The sequence below is a fragment of the Vidua macroura genome, chromosome 21, assembly GCF_024509145.1.
Source record: "Vidua macroura isolate BioBank_ID:100142 chromosome 21, ASM2450914v1, whole genome shotgun sequence".
Lineage (NCBI taxonomy): Eukaryota > Metazoa > Chordata > Aves > Passeriformes > Viduidae > Vidua > Vidua macroura.
The window spans coordinates 10,515,723-10,531,878 of NC_071591.1; the positions used below are offsets into that span (position 1 = coordinate 10,515,723).

The 16,156-nt window shown below is 56.7% G+C and overlaps 1 protein-coding gene across 17 annotated transcripts in view; it reads left to right on the forward strand.

Moving 5' to 3' along the window:
• The first annotated feature begins 2,219 nt into the window (after positions 1-2,219).
• Positions 2,220-16,156, forward strand: part of GRIN1 (glutamate ionotropic receptor NMDA type subunit 1) — a 38,798-nt gene continuing 24,861 nt past the window's right edge. For all 17 annotated transcript variants that reach the window (XR_008440242.1, XM_053996222.1, XM_053996223.1 and 14 more), the window contains exons 1-3: positions 2,220-2,513; positions 6,060-6,194; positions 13,534-13,710. Coding sequence is in view for 16 of the 17 variants with exons in the window: in XM_053996222.1 (XP_053852197.1) it covers positions 2,256-2,513; positions 6,060-6,194; positions 13,534-13,710 (570 nt within the window). In the remaining variant the exon portion in view is untranslated. The remainder of the gene's footprint in view (positions 2,514-6,059; positions 6,195-13,533; positions 13,711-16,156) is intronic.

The window sequence follows — 16,156 nt, forward strand, 5'->3', positions numbered from 1 at the left end:
CAATGGGGGGCATGACCCAAGAGGGAAGCAGGCGTTTCTCAGATCTCCACAACTGTGCCAAAAACAAGAGTCTCTGCAGACAAAAAAATGAATGGAGGCACAGAGGGAAGAGCCTGCCAGCATGGTAGGCTCCATCCTAAGCATGGTCATCCCACACTCCCGGGCAACACAGGAGGGACTCAATAGCTGCACTCCTTCTCCCTGCAGGGAGCTCCAGGTATGAGAGGGAAAGAGCTCTTGCACTCCAAATAACGTTTCAAAGCCTGCCTTTTTCCTTTGTCTTCTCTGCCAAGCCACCTGCTGTGGCCAGGTCTTCACTTTGTTATTCTACTGCCATCGCACCCACTAGGATCCAGGTCTGTACAGCCCACTCCAGAGCAGTTTCTTCCCACATAAACTACTGCAGGTGCACCCAGTAGGCAGAGGAAGGAATGAAGTCAGCTCTATGCAGACTGAGGGTAGGGATGCAACCCTTTTTGGCTTTCACCCTTTGTCCCTTCAAGACAAAGCCACCCCATATGAATCCAGCAAGGCCCTCAGCTCCATGCGTGGAGGACTGAGAATGATATGGTGACACTGAAAAGGGTTAAGCTTTCCTGGAAGTCTTTTCCAAGAGCACAGCAGGGTTGGTGTGGAGCTCCATGCCAAGCACTGCAAGAGTTAAGGCGAGGTGGGGCCATTTTCCTTCTCTCAGGGAGCGCATCACAACCTCCGTGGGTTTCATTGCTTCCCCAAGCAGTGGTCTGCAGCTTCCTGAGAGGGTCTCACAGCTGGAGGAGGCTGCAGAGCCCCCGAGCCTGGGCACGCTGAGCCCTGCATCATTACACAACGGCCATTTTGCTCCTGCAGCTCCTTCCGAGTGCATGTGGGCAATGTGGGACACAGGCAAAATGGTTTCCATGGCAACTCGCACTTCAGAGATGCCAGTGAGAAAATTTGCGTTGGGGGAAAATATTCTGCTTCAACTCACGTTGCAAAGGAAGGACAGAGGTGGGCTGCAGCAGCACCCCAGAAATGGCGGTGTAAAAATATCCCTGGCGGTTTTGGTTCTGCAGTGCTCGGTCTATTCCCTGCCTGGGCTGGCTGTGGTGTTTGTCCCATGCAGCGACAAAGCAACACCCTCTCACTACCTGAAACCCCGCTGTTTTTCTCCAAAAAGACCGAAGTGGCAGGTCTGGGGAGCAATGTGCTGTTCTGGCCACCTCACTCCTCTGGCCCTGGAATGGGACAGATGCAGTCCAAGAGTGAAACTCAGTCTCTTTCTGCCATGGAGCTGGACTGCCCTCCAGATGTTGGCCACTGGCTGCTGTGCCTCCATTTCCTTAAGGGAGGCTAATGGTAGCCCAACAACACGTAGATGATGAGAACCCCCAGAAGTCTCCTCAGCAGAGAAATCTTAAGGTCATATCCCAGAGTAATTTGGTGAATTTAATGGAGGAAAATGGCTGGTTGCCCTGTGAGCTAATGTCTGGAAGAGTGGTGGCTCTGTCTGCAGGGACAGAGTGAAGCCAAGGAACCAGGCTGAGCATCTACTGAACATCTCTGCCCAGGAGCTATGCTGGTCAAGGGAGAGTTCCCCAGCACTGGAGTGCACACAGACCATGACAGAGTCCATGTCACACACAGCTGTCCCCAGGCAGAGCTGCGGAAGTGTGCAGAGGTGCTGCATAACTGGGAATATTGGTGTGGAGAACAAACCCACGGACCGTGTTTTATCCCCAGTCCGTGGTTCACTGAATGCCTGGTGTGTCCGTGCCCTCCGAGGCACCGGGAATGCCCTGATCCCGAAAGGGCACTGCAGGTGAAAAGGGCGGAGCGGGACCCCCAGAGCTCAGCCCCACACCTCGAGCGACTCTCGCAGGAGGTGCGGGACGCGCCCGCACCCCGGCGCGGGGACAGCGGGGCCCGCGCCCTGCGAGCGGTGCCACCGACCCCGCAGCGACCCCGCAGCGCCCCGCGGGAGGGGGGCTCTGCCGCAGCGCCCGGGGCGGGCGGGGGTCCCGGGGGCGGGCGCGGGGCGGGCGCTGCGGCAGCGCGGGGCGGGCGGGGCGGGGCGGAGCGGCGGCAGCGGCGCGGGCGCTTCAGCACCGGGGAGAGCGCCCGGCAGCGCCCGCGAGCGCCCGCACCGCCCGCGCCGAGCGCCGGGCACGGCCCGGGGGCCGAGCCCGATGGGGCCGCGCTGAGCCGGGCGGGCGGCCCGCGGGGCGGGCGGGCGGGGGGCGCGGGGGGCCCGGCGGGCTCCGGGCCGCCCGTGGATGAGCACCATGCGGCTGCTGCTGCTCGCCCTCCTCTTCTCCTCGTCCTTCGCCCGCGCCGGCTGCGACCCTAAGATCGTCAATATCGGCGCGGTGCTGAGCACCAAGAAGCACGAGCAGATCTTCCGCGAGGCGGTGAACCAGGCCAACAAGCGGCACGGCACCTGGAAGCTTCAGCTCAACGCCACCTCCGTCACCCACAAGCCCAACGCCATCCAGATGGCCCTGTCCGTCTGCGAGGACCTCATCTCCAGCCAGGTACCCCGGGACGGCGACCCCCTCCCCGCCCCGTCCCCGGCGGGACCGGAGCCGCCGCCCCCGCGGCCACCCCGCCCCGGCCCCGCGGTGCCCCTCGGCCGAGCCGCGGCGTGCGGGGTCCTGCCCGGGCCCGGGGCGCGCTGCCCGCATTGCAGCCTTTATGTAAGCGCGGCCGGCTGCGCGCTCCGTGCACCCCCGGGCACACACGGGCACCCGCACACAGCCCGGGCACGCTTGGGCACCCACAGACACCCTGGGGCACACACGGGCATCTGCACAGCCGCCAGGCTCATATGGGCGCGTACACACTGCCCGGGGCACGCATGGCCACCTGCAACGCCCACCCGGGTCACACATGGGCTCACACACACACCCCAGGGTGCACATGGGCATCACACGCCCCCGGGCATACATGGGCTCACACCAGCACCCCGGGGCACACAGGGGCACCCCCACAGCCCTGGGGCACATGCAGGCACATACACCCACCCCTCAGGGCACACAGGAATCACACACGAAACCTGAGCACACATAAATTATCACAGACACAGCGCTTGAGCACACACAGACTCACACATGAAGCTCAGGCACACACAGATTTACACATGAAGTCCAAGCATGCACAGATTCACACATACCAGGGCACACACAGCTCACACACACAGCCCCTGGGCACACACAGGTCCCCATGCCCTGAGTTGTGCACAAACATGTGCACCAACGCTGTGTATGCACAGAAATATGCATGTACACGTACACCACACACAGGCACAACGGGCACACACAGAGCTAGGTGTGAGCACACACGGGCATCCCCAAACTGAGGCAACATGTCGGCACGGGGAACACCGTGCGGGCACACACACTGTGCACTCACACACGTGTGGGAATGCCCACGGTCTGCACTTCATGTGCACACACACTCCATGTGCACACATACACTCCATGCACACACAAACACTCCATGCACACACACACACTCCATGTACACACACACAGACACTCCATGCACACATACACAGACACTCCATGCACACACGCACACTCCATGCACACACACGCCATGTGCACACACACATTCCATACACACACATTCCATATGCACACACACACACACTCCATGCAAACACACACACACACACACACACACACACACATTCTCCATGCACACACACACACTCCATGTGCACACACACACTCCATGCACACACATGCCATGTGCACACGTGCACTGCTGTGCAAACATGGGCTCGCACACAGAACATCTGTGTGCACTCATGCCAGCGTGCACAGCTGCTGTGACACAAGGACACACACATCTGCGTGCAGGGACCTGGCACACCCACTGCCACACACACACCCGAGACACGGGCACACACGGCTGGGGGTGCAGACACGCAGGCACACTCGCACAGACACACAGGCACACAGACACACAGACACACAGACACAGGGTGCACACCCGCACAGACATACAGACACACAGGCACACAGACAGAGGGCACACACGGACACAGACTCAGTGTGTGCTGTGTATGACTGTGCACACGAGCACAGAATGACCGTCCCTCCTGTGGCCACGGGTCATTCTCAGCGCACCTGAGGGTGCAGCCCGAACCCTCAGTGCTGGTGGGTGCAGCCTGGGGTGCCCCGGGCAGCCTCTCCACCTCCCCTGCGTATGCCCTGGGCGCAGAGCTCGGCTAACCCCCCCCAGGCCGTCAGCCGGGGCCATCGGGGGACGGGCAGGCAGGTACAGACCCACCCCCTCCTCCAGCACACCCCGCACACGCGGAAGGTCCGCGCGGGCCCGTGCGCGGCTGCAAACGCGCACCCGAATTGCATGAACGCCCCCACCACGGAGCCTCACCCGCCCCAACGCGCAGAGAAATGCGTGTGCGCACCCGGGCACACACAGCCAGCGAGGGCAGGGGGCTGCAGGGGCCGCGTGGGGCAGAGCTGACGCCTTTACAGCTCAGCTTCCCGCTGTGCAGGTGGAGGACAGCTAGGGACATCCCTGGGGTGGTGGCCAGCCCGGGCAGCGCGGGCTCTCGCCGACCCCCGCTGTCCCTTGGCAGCAGGGGAGGCTCCGCGGGTCCCGCACTGAGCCGAGGCTCCATTCAGCGCTGCCGGCCGATGGATGCCCGTGGCCGTGGCGCCTCCACGCCCTGTCCCCGCGCAGAGCCCGCGGAGCACCGGCCGGTGCGGGCACAGCCCTGCGGGAGGCAGCGCAGCCGCGGCTGCTGGGGGCGCTGGGCTCGGGTGCCCGCTCTGTGCCCACACGCCGGGGGCTGTCCCGGCCGCTGTGCCCCGCTCGCTGGCGCCGTGCCCGAGCGGGGGCTGCGAGGCACAGGAGGGGCTGGCAGCCCGCGCACGCGAAATGGCTCCTGCCGGCGGCTGCCGTGCGCCACAGCACAGCCCGAGCCCCGCACGGCCCCGCCGCTGCCCCCGAGCCTGCTCCTGCCCCAGGGCCCTGCCCCGCTCTGCTGGGTGCGGGTCCTCACCCCTTGTGTCAGCACCGGGCACCTCCGCCCAGGGCAACCCCTCTTCCTGAATCCCCAGGACCTTCCCAATCTCTTCTCTAGAAATTTCTCCCTACTCCCACGTAGGGTCTCCAGCCCCTGCCCCAGCTCCCTCTGCACCCTCAATTTACTCCCTCCCAAAGCCAAGCAGAATCGTCCCTTTTCCCCCCAGACCCCAGGGGCCCTTCCCCAGTCAGACTTCATCCTCCTCTCCTGTCCTGGCAATCTGTTCCTCCAGCCCTGGCGCTGGGCAGATGCTTGGAGAAGAGTTATTTCCTCCAGACATCAAAGTCCTTGCATTGATTCGCCCTAGCTGGAGACCTGTCACCAGCTGGGGACATTCCTTGTGCTGCGAAAGGGCATTGGTGTAATAAAGGATCCCCAGGGAGTACCCAGCTCCTTCTTCTCCCTTTGACACCAAGTAGGATCCTGTTGGAGACCAAAATCCGAGCTCTGCCGTAACAGCACAATTTTGCCGGGATCCTCCTTCCCCATTTTGGTATAGCCCAGATCCTTGGCCGAGGGCAGATCCCGGCTGCTGCCCCCGCCCTCTGCGCTCTGCCATTCCCGTGTGCCCGAGGCCAGATGGCTGATTCTCTCCCTGGCTCTGCGCTCCCGCTCCCGCCACAGTCCCAGCTGACCACTTTGCTCGTAATAGTCCTCAGAGGGGAATTACAACCGAATATTAAATGTGTGGTTAAAGAAATCGCATTACACAGTGTGACTGGAAGGGAGATGCTTCCCTTTAATCTGTAATCCATGGAAGTTATTAGTTTAGCGAGCGGAGCGGCTGGACATGGCATTCCATTAGGACATAACCCTGAGCAAAGCCATCACCTCCAGCCGTGGCACAGCACCCCTGGCTCCCGGCACAGCCCTTGCTTCCCCATTCCGAGCCATTGCAGTGCCGTTATCATGTTAACATGCGGCTGTTTAGCATTGCAGAAAAGAAAAGGGGAAAAAATCACACTTGATGGCCGTTGCGCTCCAGTGAAATAATGTTTGTGTCGTGTATCCTGTCCTACAGGTCTATGCAATATTAGTTAGTCACCCTCCTGCTCCCAACGATCACCTAACACCAACACCTGTATCATACACAGCTGGCTTCTACAGGATCCCTGTCATTGGTCTGACAACACGCATGTCTATATATTCTGATAAGGTAACTGATGCATGTTTCTGCTCTGGTTCCTCATACATGTGCTGTAAATCAAGAGTGCCCGTCAGGAGGGTTCATGATGTCTGCACTCTCTCTGTGTCTGTCTGTCCACCCTCTCCAGCCCAGCCTGCAGCTCCCTCTCTCCCTCTCTTCTCTCTCTCTCTCTCTCTCTCTTCCCCTGCATTCCAGGGTACATCATTTTTTTGCAGCTGCCAGTGCTGACCTACATAGTGCCAACTGATTTCTGCAGCGCTGCTCTGCCGGCCCGCTGCTCTCCAACCACGGCAAAGGCACGAGCTGGCTCCTGCCCTGCTCACTACTGACAGCCAGGGGGTCCTGGGAGCTCTGGGGGCCTGAGAGGGGCAGAGGATCCTGTTAGAGCCTGTACATTGGGCAGGATCTCTCTGGGGCTGGGAGGTTGTTTGGTTGCATTCACTTCTCTGGGTTTGTGGGATGTTGGTAGGGGAGATAACATAATATCCTGAGGCTTCACATGACATTTAGTCTGGTCAGCACTCAAGACAGAGGTTCAGATTCCAGTGTCTCAGCTGTCCCTGTGCGAACTCAGAGACTTCCAGGCTGGATGAGGTCCTGCCATGTGCAGGCCATGCTTGGGCAATGAGGTGCTGCCTTGGCCCTCCGCTCACAGCCCATCTGGCAAACACCTAAAGCTTTAGGAAAGGCTAAAGGAGGAGCTGAGCAGAGCCAGGCCTTCCAAATGCCACTGCAGGATTTCATCCAGGCACATGAGCTCAGTGGGTGAGATCGAGCCTGCTTCGAAGCACGAATCAGCCTTTGCTTGGAAAATGTGAATATTCACAAATGTAAATGTTCAGTGCAAAAATAGTCACTCCACCTACATGGTAAATAAAGTCAAATTTCAGGAGGAGGAGCAGAAGCTCCCAGAGAGGCACCAGCAGCACTGCTTAGCTGGAGCAGCAGCAGATTTTAGCGTCTCCCACCAGGGAAGCCATGGCAGGGTGGTCAGCAAGCCAGGACCACAGCAGTGATGGTGATGGTGGCTGGCAGGGCTGGGGACCTGCACACCCTGGCAGGGTCCCACCAGGCCTGGTTAGATGGAAAGGGATGGCAGCAGAGCTGGCAGAGCAGGCAGGAATTGTTCAGGGGGGATTTGCTTCTATGCTGCTATGGGGAGGAGATGGATCTGACAGGAATGTCACTGAGAGGATCCTTGTCACAGGGCCCACCATGGCAGTGAGAGGGGACCCCGCGCCTCCTCTCTGCTCCATCTCTGCAGGGCTGTGCCCAGTAAAGCAGCCCTGCCCACCTGTGCACTCCAGCCTCGTGCTGGCCTGGAGTGCTCACCCCTAGGGGCTGACCCTGTCCTCTCCTTCTGCCAGTCTTTTCCTTTTTAAAGCGTGTTTTCTGCAGAGCAGCCTCCTAATCCCCACCTGGCTCACTTCAGGGCTGGAGGAGAGACCCATGGCCACAGTGGTGACTCAGTGCCGGCAGGGAGATGCTCTCCATGGAATATTTGGGGTGTTGAGCAGGCTCAGGGCTGTGGGGTACACTTGCCTGGCAGAGGCTGGGCAGGGAGCCCAGGCTGCCTGCCCCAACACCCCTCAGAGCGCTCCTGCCTGGCTGGCATCGTGCTCAGCCTCCTGCCAACCAAGGCTTGGAGCTCTCTGAAGAACTGGGAGATGCAGGCAGGAGATGGGGCAAAGGCAGGGACTGAGTAGAGGAACAAAGGATGTTTAGACAGTGGAGGGGACAGCAAAGGTGAGAGTGGAGTAGGGGACAGAGGGGTGTGGAGCTGTGGGATAGGACAGTGGAAGGTTCTGCACACCCCATGCAGGACAGGCTGGCTCGTGGCACAGGGATTTTCTGCTGTTCCCTTTTTGGTTTCCAGAGATCAGCTTGCTTTCTTTTTTGTTTTAATTCAGGAAATTATATCTTTCAGCTTAGTTTCTATGGAAACAAGCTTGTAGGATCACTTTTTATGTACGCCCCTAATTGGTTTTGGAGGCATCAGACAATTTTAGCTGAATTTCACAGGGAGCTGAAGTTGGGTTAATTTTGGTCCTCTCAAGGCTACCAGGGGAGAAAAGGTGTGGGCCTCAGCATGGACAGGTTTGCCCAGAACCTTTTGATGCTCTCAGAGCATGTCCAGTCAAGCACAGTGGTCCATGAGCTGTACCAGTCTTTCAGCAAAGATACCCGAGGGAAGTGAGTTTTACTGTTCCAGTATTCAACCATTTGTTCTAGAAATAATATTGCAGTTATCAGGCAGAGCACTCTGGCTTGGCCTCCTTGTACCTCTCATGAAGCCATGAGCTGTTCCTTCACGGACCTTCACAGCACCCAGCACAGTCCTGCCTGCTGGGGAGGGGTCTCTGGGATCCCATCACCTCTGGGTGAGGTCAGCAGGGAACTGGAGGAGAGAAGGAGTCTCAAGGTAAAGGCAGCAGAGTGGTTCCCATCACTGTGGTGTCCACAGCTATGGAGAGCCCTCTGGGGAGATCTCCTGGGCTGAGCATTGCAAAAATCCCCCTCTGACTTTCCCTCAGTGCTCCTGTCCTCACAGGCCACTGGGAGTGTTTATATCTGCTCTGCATCTCAGCTGGAACAAACGAGATGGCACTGACATCCTGGCACCATGAAAAATGTGAGCTGACCCTGAGTGTGAGAGCACAGCTCAGGAAGGCCTGTGCTCCTCAACACCACCACGTGGCACCTCTCCTACCTGAGGGGCTGGAGGGACACCCTGGGTGCTGAGCCTCGCACCACCCCACAGCAGATTATTGCAGCAGAGGAACAGGGAGATAAATTGATAAATTAAGAGACCTGCTCTGCTGCTGGAAGAGTTGGAAAATGGAGTTTAGACATGCTGCAATTGGAGAGCTTTTTCAGTTCCAGCACCTTAAGTGAGGTCTGTCTGTCTCTCCAGTCAGGGGATGGATTTCCCTCTGGCTCCTGCTCTCAGTGGAACCATTCCAGGCCCTCACAGGCCTTGTTCACTGAAAAGGGTTTGCTGCTTTATTACTGGTCTCACTGGCAGTCCATGCTCAGCAGGAGCCCTGTTAGTCAGGGTGGGAAGATGCAGGTGGGGACAAAAGTGGCTCTTGTTGACCAAGGTCAGGGTCAGTACTCCTTCACTGGCACCCTCAAGTGATGACTGGACAGGCTGCTTGGTGCAGCACAGAGATAGATGTTTGTCCTGAGAGTGGGGAGCACAGCCCTCAGCAGGGCAGGAGAACCCTCAGCAGGGCAAGAGAACCCTCAGCAGGGCAGGACAGCCCTCAGCAGGGCAGGAGAACCCTCAGAAGGGCAGGAGAACCCTCAGCAGGGCAAGAGAACCCTCAGCAGGGCAGGACAGCCCTCAGCAGGGCAGGAGAACCCTCAGAAGGGCAGGAGAACCCTCAGCAGGGCAGGAGAACCCTCAGCGGGGCAGCTGAAATGTGCAAGAACAGGCCAGGGTAGTGGAGGGATGGCCTGATGGAGCCTCCATCTGGCAGCAGATCCCCACAGGCTCTCAGATTCCAGATGGGAGCAGGACAGAGCAGCTCCACTGCCCCACAAAGGCCCTGGCCTGTCCCGTCCTCCCTGCACTGCAGGAAAAGGCAGAGAGTGCACTTTGGTCTGAGCTCCCCATCCCTCTGCCCCCAGAATCCCTCCCTGCACTGGTCTGAGCTATGTCAGAGATATCTCAGCTGCCTCCCACCTCCACAGCTGTCATGTGGGGCAGTGGGCAGGCCCCTTCCATGGAAACCCTGGCCAACGCTTCTTTCTCATGCCCAGCTGGTGAATTTTACCGAATTTTACCAACTTTTCAGGAGCTTTACAGATTGGGATCTCTGACAATCTCTTTGAAATTCCCCAGGCAGCTCAGCTGGGGAGTGCATTGCTAGAAGAGGGGCTGAGGCCGCTGCTGTAGATAATGAAGCAAAGGCACATTGCTGCCTTCAGCCTGTAGGAAAAATTCCCCCGCCCCCAGCCGTGGGCTCTGACTGGGGTGAGCCCCTGGGCAGACAGGGGTGCAGAAGGTAACAAACCCTCCACTCACGGTGCTGAGCAAGGCCCTGCTGGGACACACAGGCACTGCCTGCTGGCCCCAGCCATGCCCTCTCCCCTGTGGATAAAATCCCCGTGCCAAGGCAGCCCTGGGGCTCTCCCCCAGCTCTGGGGATGCTGCAGGCTGGGCACAGGAGTGCAGCACCCAGGCAGGGTCCCTGCAGGGGTGGGTACACTGCAGGAGCAGGCTCACAGCTGTGCATGCACAGTCTGTGCTTTTGCACACACACACACACACATGATCATCTGCTCAAGCAGCTCCTCTTTGTGTGGGATTGCATCAGATATTTGCAGTTGTCAAGTCCTGACCCCACACAGAATCATCACAGAATCGCAGACTGGTTTGGGTTAGAAATGACCTCAAAGCCCATGCAGTCCCACCCCCTGCCATGGCAAGGACCCCTTCCACTGTCCCAGGCTGCTCCAAGCCCTGTCCAGCCTGGCCTTGGGCACTTCCAGGGATCCAGGGGCAGCCACAGTTGCTATGGGCACCCTATGCCAGGGCCTGCCCACCTCACAGGAAATATCCCCAACCTCCCAACCTTGCTCATCCTGGTGCTTTTTGCCTCCTTTTTGCTGGGTTCCTGCTGAGCTTGGGCACTGGATTTCACCCCAGCCTGTATTTGCGGCCCTTTTGCAGAACTAGAATGAAGTGGGGGAGCACAGGGCGGAGCACTGAGGTGTGGGTGGACTGTAGGGAGGTTTGGGGTTGGTGTGAGCCATTGCCATGGTCCCACTCCAGCACTGGTGGGCACCAGGCACGCTCAGAGCAGAGCAAGGGGTGAGGATCCTACAAACCACCTTCCAAGGCCAGTGTGGATTTGTAATGAGGAGCAGTTTTTGCTGTGTGCCTGATCCGAGGGGAGGGAGTGATGACAGCCCCGAGTTCAAGTGCCTGGAGCACACACCAGGGGCACAGCTGGTGCAGCTGAGTGAGCCCACGCTCTGTGCTGGTTGTTCCACAGAGGCTGTGCTAAAAACCACAGGTCTTTTTTAACAGTTACTTGCCAAAACATGGGCTAATGAGGGTGCATCAATCCCTGCACCCTCGTGCTCTGCAGTGCAGCCCATGTGCCCGTGCCCAGAAGAGCTCTGTGCTGAGTTTCAGAGGGGTGTGACAGGGACCTGTGGGATGTCACTGCTGGGACGGGATGGGGTATCAAATCACACCAAGTTGGATTCTCACCTGCCTCTGCACAGCACAAGCTGGCCATGCGAACCTCTGGGGGACTCTCCGTTCATTTTTCTGCCAATCTTTGGCCCTTGTGAAGATGTTCAGGAGTCCCAGGTACTTCAAAAGCTGTGCCAGACCCTGAGTGCTCATCCTGAGATCTCAGCTCATGAATTTTTCTTCATTATCCTATTTGAAAACCACAGTTCAGGATCCAGGGGATCCAGGAGCTGAGATACCACCAGAGTCTGTCCATGACCCTTTTGACACCACTTCAGAAAGCAAATTTCCCTGAACTGTTAAACCAAGTTGCCTCCCAACAACTTTGGTATTTTTTTCCTCTAAACCCAGTGATATGTATTTACAATACTTAAGAAAGCCATGTTTGGTTAAGCACCATTTTTGCAAGCTGGTTGGGAAGCTAGAAAGCAATTTGATGCAATATATGGAAATTTCAAAGATTTTTCCATTTCAAAAAGGGATTGAAGTAATTTTTATAGATGTTTTAACCTGTGTTTCTCTGATTTCTCTTTTAATATTGGTTTTTCTGTTATTTTTTCAACTCTTTTCTCTCTTCTGATTTTTTCCCATTTCCAGTTTCACTTTCCCTGGATTTCCTTAAAGCAATTAAAAATGCTCAGGGGTTGAAAATTAAAAATGCTTAGACCCAGATGGTGTGCCCCTGGCCCAGGCTGTGCAGCTGGACCTGGAAATTCCTGGGCATCTCTGCTGATCTCAAAGAGATCTTGAACACTGTGTTAGTGTGGACACCATGGTTGTCTTTCCAGTGCTTGTCCCTGTGGAGCTTTTTCCCAATTCCATGGGTTAGTGCTGGTTTTGTGGGGTGAGCTGCTCTTCCTGTAGTTGTAATGTCTGTATCAGTCATACTCTGAGAGTCTTGTTGGGGCTCTCCTGGTTTGTTTCCTCCTCTGGTTAAACATCCACCCTTCTCAGTGTCTCACGTTCAGGAAATGTTCCCAGTGCTGTGGTGGCTTTGCTGCTCCCCCGTTCCCGCGTGTTGGGCTGGGGCAGGAGCAGGGACCTGCTGACCCTGTGCAGGGAGCCCTGAGCACAGCAAGGAGTTTGCATCTTCTTTTACACCTTTCATGGTCTGGTTTGACATTATCACTGTGTGGAGTGTGAGGAAGAGGATTTATCTGGTGTGTCTCTTCCTCCTGTGTGTGGCCATGGGGAACATGATACCTTTTCCTTCCCAGTGTGTATTATTTTGGCCTATTCAGGACATTTCTGACCCATTCTGGGTCTGGTCTCTGGATAAGCAGGTCTGGACAAGTATCTCTGTTTGGTCCAGACAACCATCTCAGCCTTAGAGAAAGAAATATTATGGTGCTTTATTTTTGTCCTCTCCAGTTCTGGCTCCTGCCTCCCTCCAGCATGTAGCTGGGTTGTCAAGTAGGGTCCATGCTGAGCATGAGCACTTTCACTTCCTAATGAGCATGAGCACTTCCCTAGACTCTAGGGCTTTTTGGACAAGCTGCATTCGTTTGAAAGCTCTCTGTCAGCTCCAGCTTTTGGTCTGATTGCTCCCCTAAGAGCACTGTACTTAATTAGGCTGGAATTGCCATTGCACAATCACCCAACCATAACGATGTCTTTAACCCAACCAGAGAGGTTTGCTGGGGCACGGGTCCAGAGCTGCCTTCTCTGCCTGCTGCTGCAGAACAGGCTGACCTAGAAACAGCCAGGGACCATGTTACAAAACAGCCTTTCTGAACTTCTGCCATGGCAAATGACGAACACACAGCTGCCTGTACCTGCCTCTTGCCTTCTGAAGGGAATTATTTTGCTTTTTGATGTCCCTTGCCTGGTAATTATTTAAAAGGTCAAGAGGCAAGGCTATATTTGCACTGAGCACTGCTGGTCATTCATGGCTCGATAGGCTTTTCTTCTCTGTGCATTTATGGGCCACAAAGCATAAACCCCTCTTGGCCATGCTCTGGTTTAACCACAGAGAGGTGCAAAGTCATACCCATCCTTCCCAGCCAGAAGGAAGGATGCAGGTCTCAGAGGTTAGCTCAAGGTGTGCATCCCCAAAATGGCTTTGTGATCCCAACCCTGTCCCTGCAAATGTGGCTGACACCCCCAGAGTCTGTGCTGAGCTCTTGTTCTTCCTTGCAGAGCATCCACCTGTCCTTTTTGCGCACGGTCCCACCTTACTCTCACCAGGCCAACGTCTGGTTTGAGATGATGAGAGTCTTCAACTGGAACCACGTCATTCTGATAGTCAGCGACGACCACGAGGGTCGTGCTGCACAAAAGAAGCTGGAGACCCTCCTGGAGGAGAAAGAGTCCAAGGTCAGTTCCTGAACATTGTCTTGTAGCTTTGTTTAAGCAACAACAACGAAACTAGAAGTCTTGGGCTGTTGTATGTATGTAGATTTCTGTATGTAAAACACCTTTTCTTTCCATTGTAACATGGCTAACATGCTTAAAGCATCAACAGTGTCTGACTAGTACCTGACAGAACTTTGTACTTTATTCATTTCACTTGCTTTGCCATGGTCAAAATCTCCTACATGTAAATCGACTACAAAATGAAGGGAAGGATAACCTGGAGCTCTGCAAATGCCTTGCCCGAGTTTCCCACCCAAGGAGAGGACCATTCGCTCAGTTTAGGGAAGCACCTGCCCCACTGCAGCCGCCCCGGGGCCAGGCAGACCCAGCAGTGCCAAACCCACCCGAAAAGCAGCTTCTGAATTGGCCATCGGGGGTCAGCTCAGTGCTTAGGAGGGGCAGGGCAGCGGGATTGTGGTGATCCTCCCGCTAGCGCTGTCGGCCCGTTCCCATCTCCATCAAAGCACATGCCAAACGCTGCTTTCCTGACACCCCATGCATGGCAGGGCCGGGGGCGGGACCTCGCTCCTGCTCGCAGGGCCAGCGGGAGCAGGGAGGGAGCAGGGCAGGGCCCCGAGGAGCGGGGGACAAAGCACAGACCTGCGGCGTGGAGGGAAAGATCTGAACAAGTGTTCATTCAAGACAAGCAGAGAAGCTTCAAGAACACTTCAGAGAAGTGTTCAAGACAGCACAGGAAGCTGTGTGGCTGCAAGCTGGAAGGCAAGGAAACACCTCCTGTCCCACGGGGTGGAGTCCCATCGTGTCCTCTCTCGGGCAGTAGGGTGAGGTCCCCTCCGAACGGGCTGAGCCTGAGTTCATCCAAGTCTCCAGCAGCATCAGGGCAGGCACCCATTCGGGGATGTTCCCTCCTGGGTCACAGGCAGGGACCCCAGCGTGCTCTTTCCAGCCCCACCTGCAGCTGCTAGACCTTTGGCAGTCTCTCAGCTGTTGAGATGTGGACATGGACACTTCTTATGGTTGGAGTTGGTGGCTGAGCTGCGAGATGGGACCCTGTGACTGCTCTTCATCCCCTCCCTGGAGGAACAACTGCTGCAAGGGTGCAGGCTGGCACAAGCCGCACTGACCAACAGACTCCTGATTTTGGCAGTGATTTTCAAGAAGTTTCATCCTTGCTGCATCCCAGGCTATCTCAAGGCACTGATGTTCCACCAGCCACAGAGGGATCCTCCTGCCTCCAAGGGCAGCTTCCCACTGGGTGACAGCAGGACAGTGCTTTTCTCCAAAGCCTCTTCCCAGCACAATGCCCTTCATACAGGGAGAGCCATTGTCAGTCTCTCATCCCTCCTCTTGCATCTTTTGAATTCCACTTTCTGTTTTCCTGTAGTTCCCATGCATCCCATTTTGCTGTTCCCTCTCACACCTCCACTCCCATTTGCCCCATGTGGTGCTCCCAGGCACAGGGTGCATTTCTTCTTCAGCCTGTCCACCACGCAGGAAAGCCTTTGAGAGCTTTAAAGATGGGGAGGGAGGGTCTGTCCTCAGACATTCCCCATTTTGCACTGCATCTACCACGTGTCTTGGTGTCCTCTGGCAGCCCCTGGGCTGCTGCAGATGCTCAGGCCACTCTCCAGCCTGGGGCACCTGTCCCAGTAAGTCACCTTGTCCTCTCTTTGGGATGTGCCACTGCATCTTGTTTCTTTTTCCTTTGAGAAAAGGTCAGGCAGACTGGTCTGACTGGTCTTGCAGGTGGCAGATACCCCTTTGGAGCCTTCCTGTCTTCCTCCACCTCTTCTCTCCCATCTCTCTTCTGATCACTGATGTGCTGACTTTTTTCATGCCATGAAGTTGTACCATGGGCCCCTCTCCAGCCTCTCCAAGGGCAGTCTGGGCCCTGGGGAGGGAGCAGGCAGGAGACTTGATCTTGACCTCTTCAAGGCTTAGATCACAGCCCCATAGGACATGGTGGACCTGCTCAGGGTCAGAGACTCACCTCCCCATCTGGGCTCTTGGTTTGGGGCACGGCTTTGCCCCCAGGGTCTGTGCCAGCCCCGTGTGCCATCCAGGCACCACTGTGTGGGTCTGCACCTCCAGCAGCACCCTGAGCCCAGCACCCAGGCCGTGCTGGCCAGCCCTGGAGTGCTCCATGTGCTGGCCTTGTCCTGGGGCTGTCTGCAGCAACCCTCAGCCTGGAGCTGCTGCTCCACCCAGCTCTGTTCATTCATGGGGCTGATGGGCTCTGAAGGGAGTGCTGGACACTGAAACCAGAGCTTGGGGTCAGAGGTAGCAGGTCCCTGCTGTGCTGCCTGCCTTTCTGGGACAGTGGTATTCATGAAAGTGGCAATTTTTTTGAGTGATTGCAGGAGCACATGGTGGAAAGGGAACTTCTGATTTGTCAGTCCCTGTGTGAAACATCAGAGAAGGGCTGCAGGACCACATGGAAAAATGG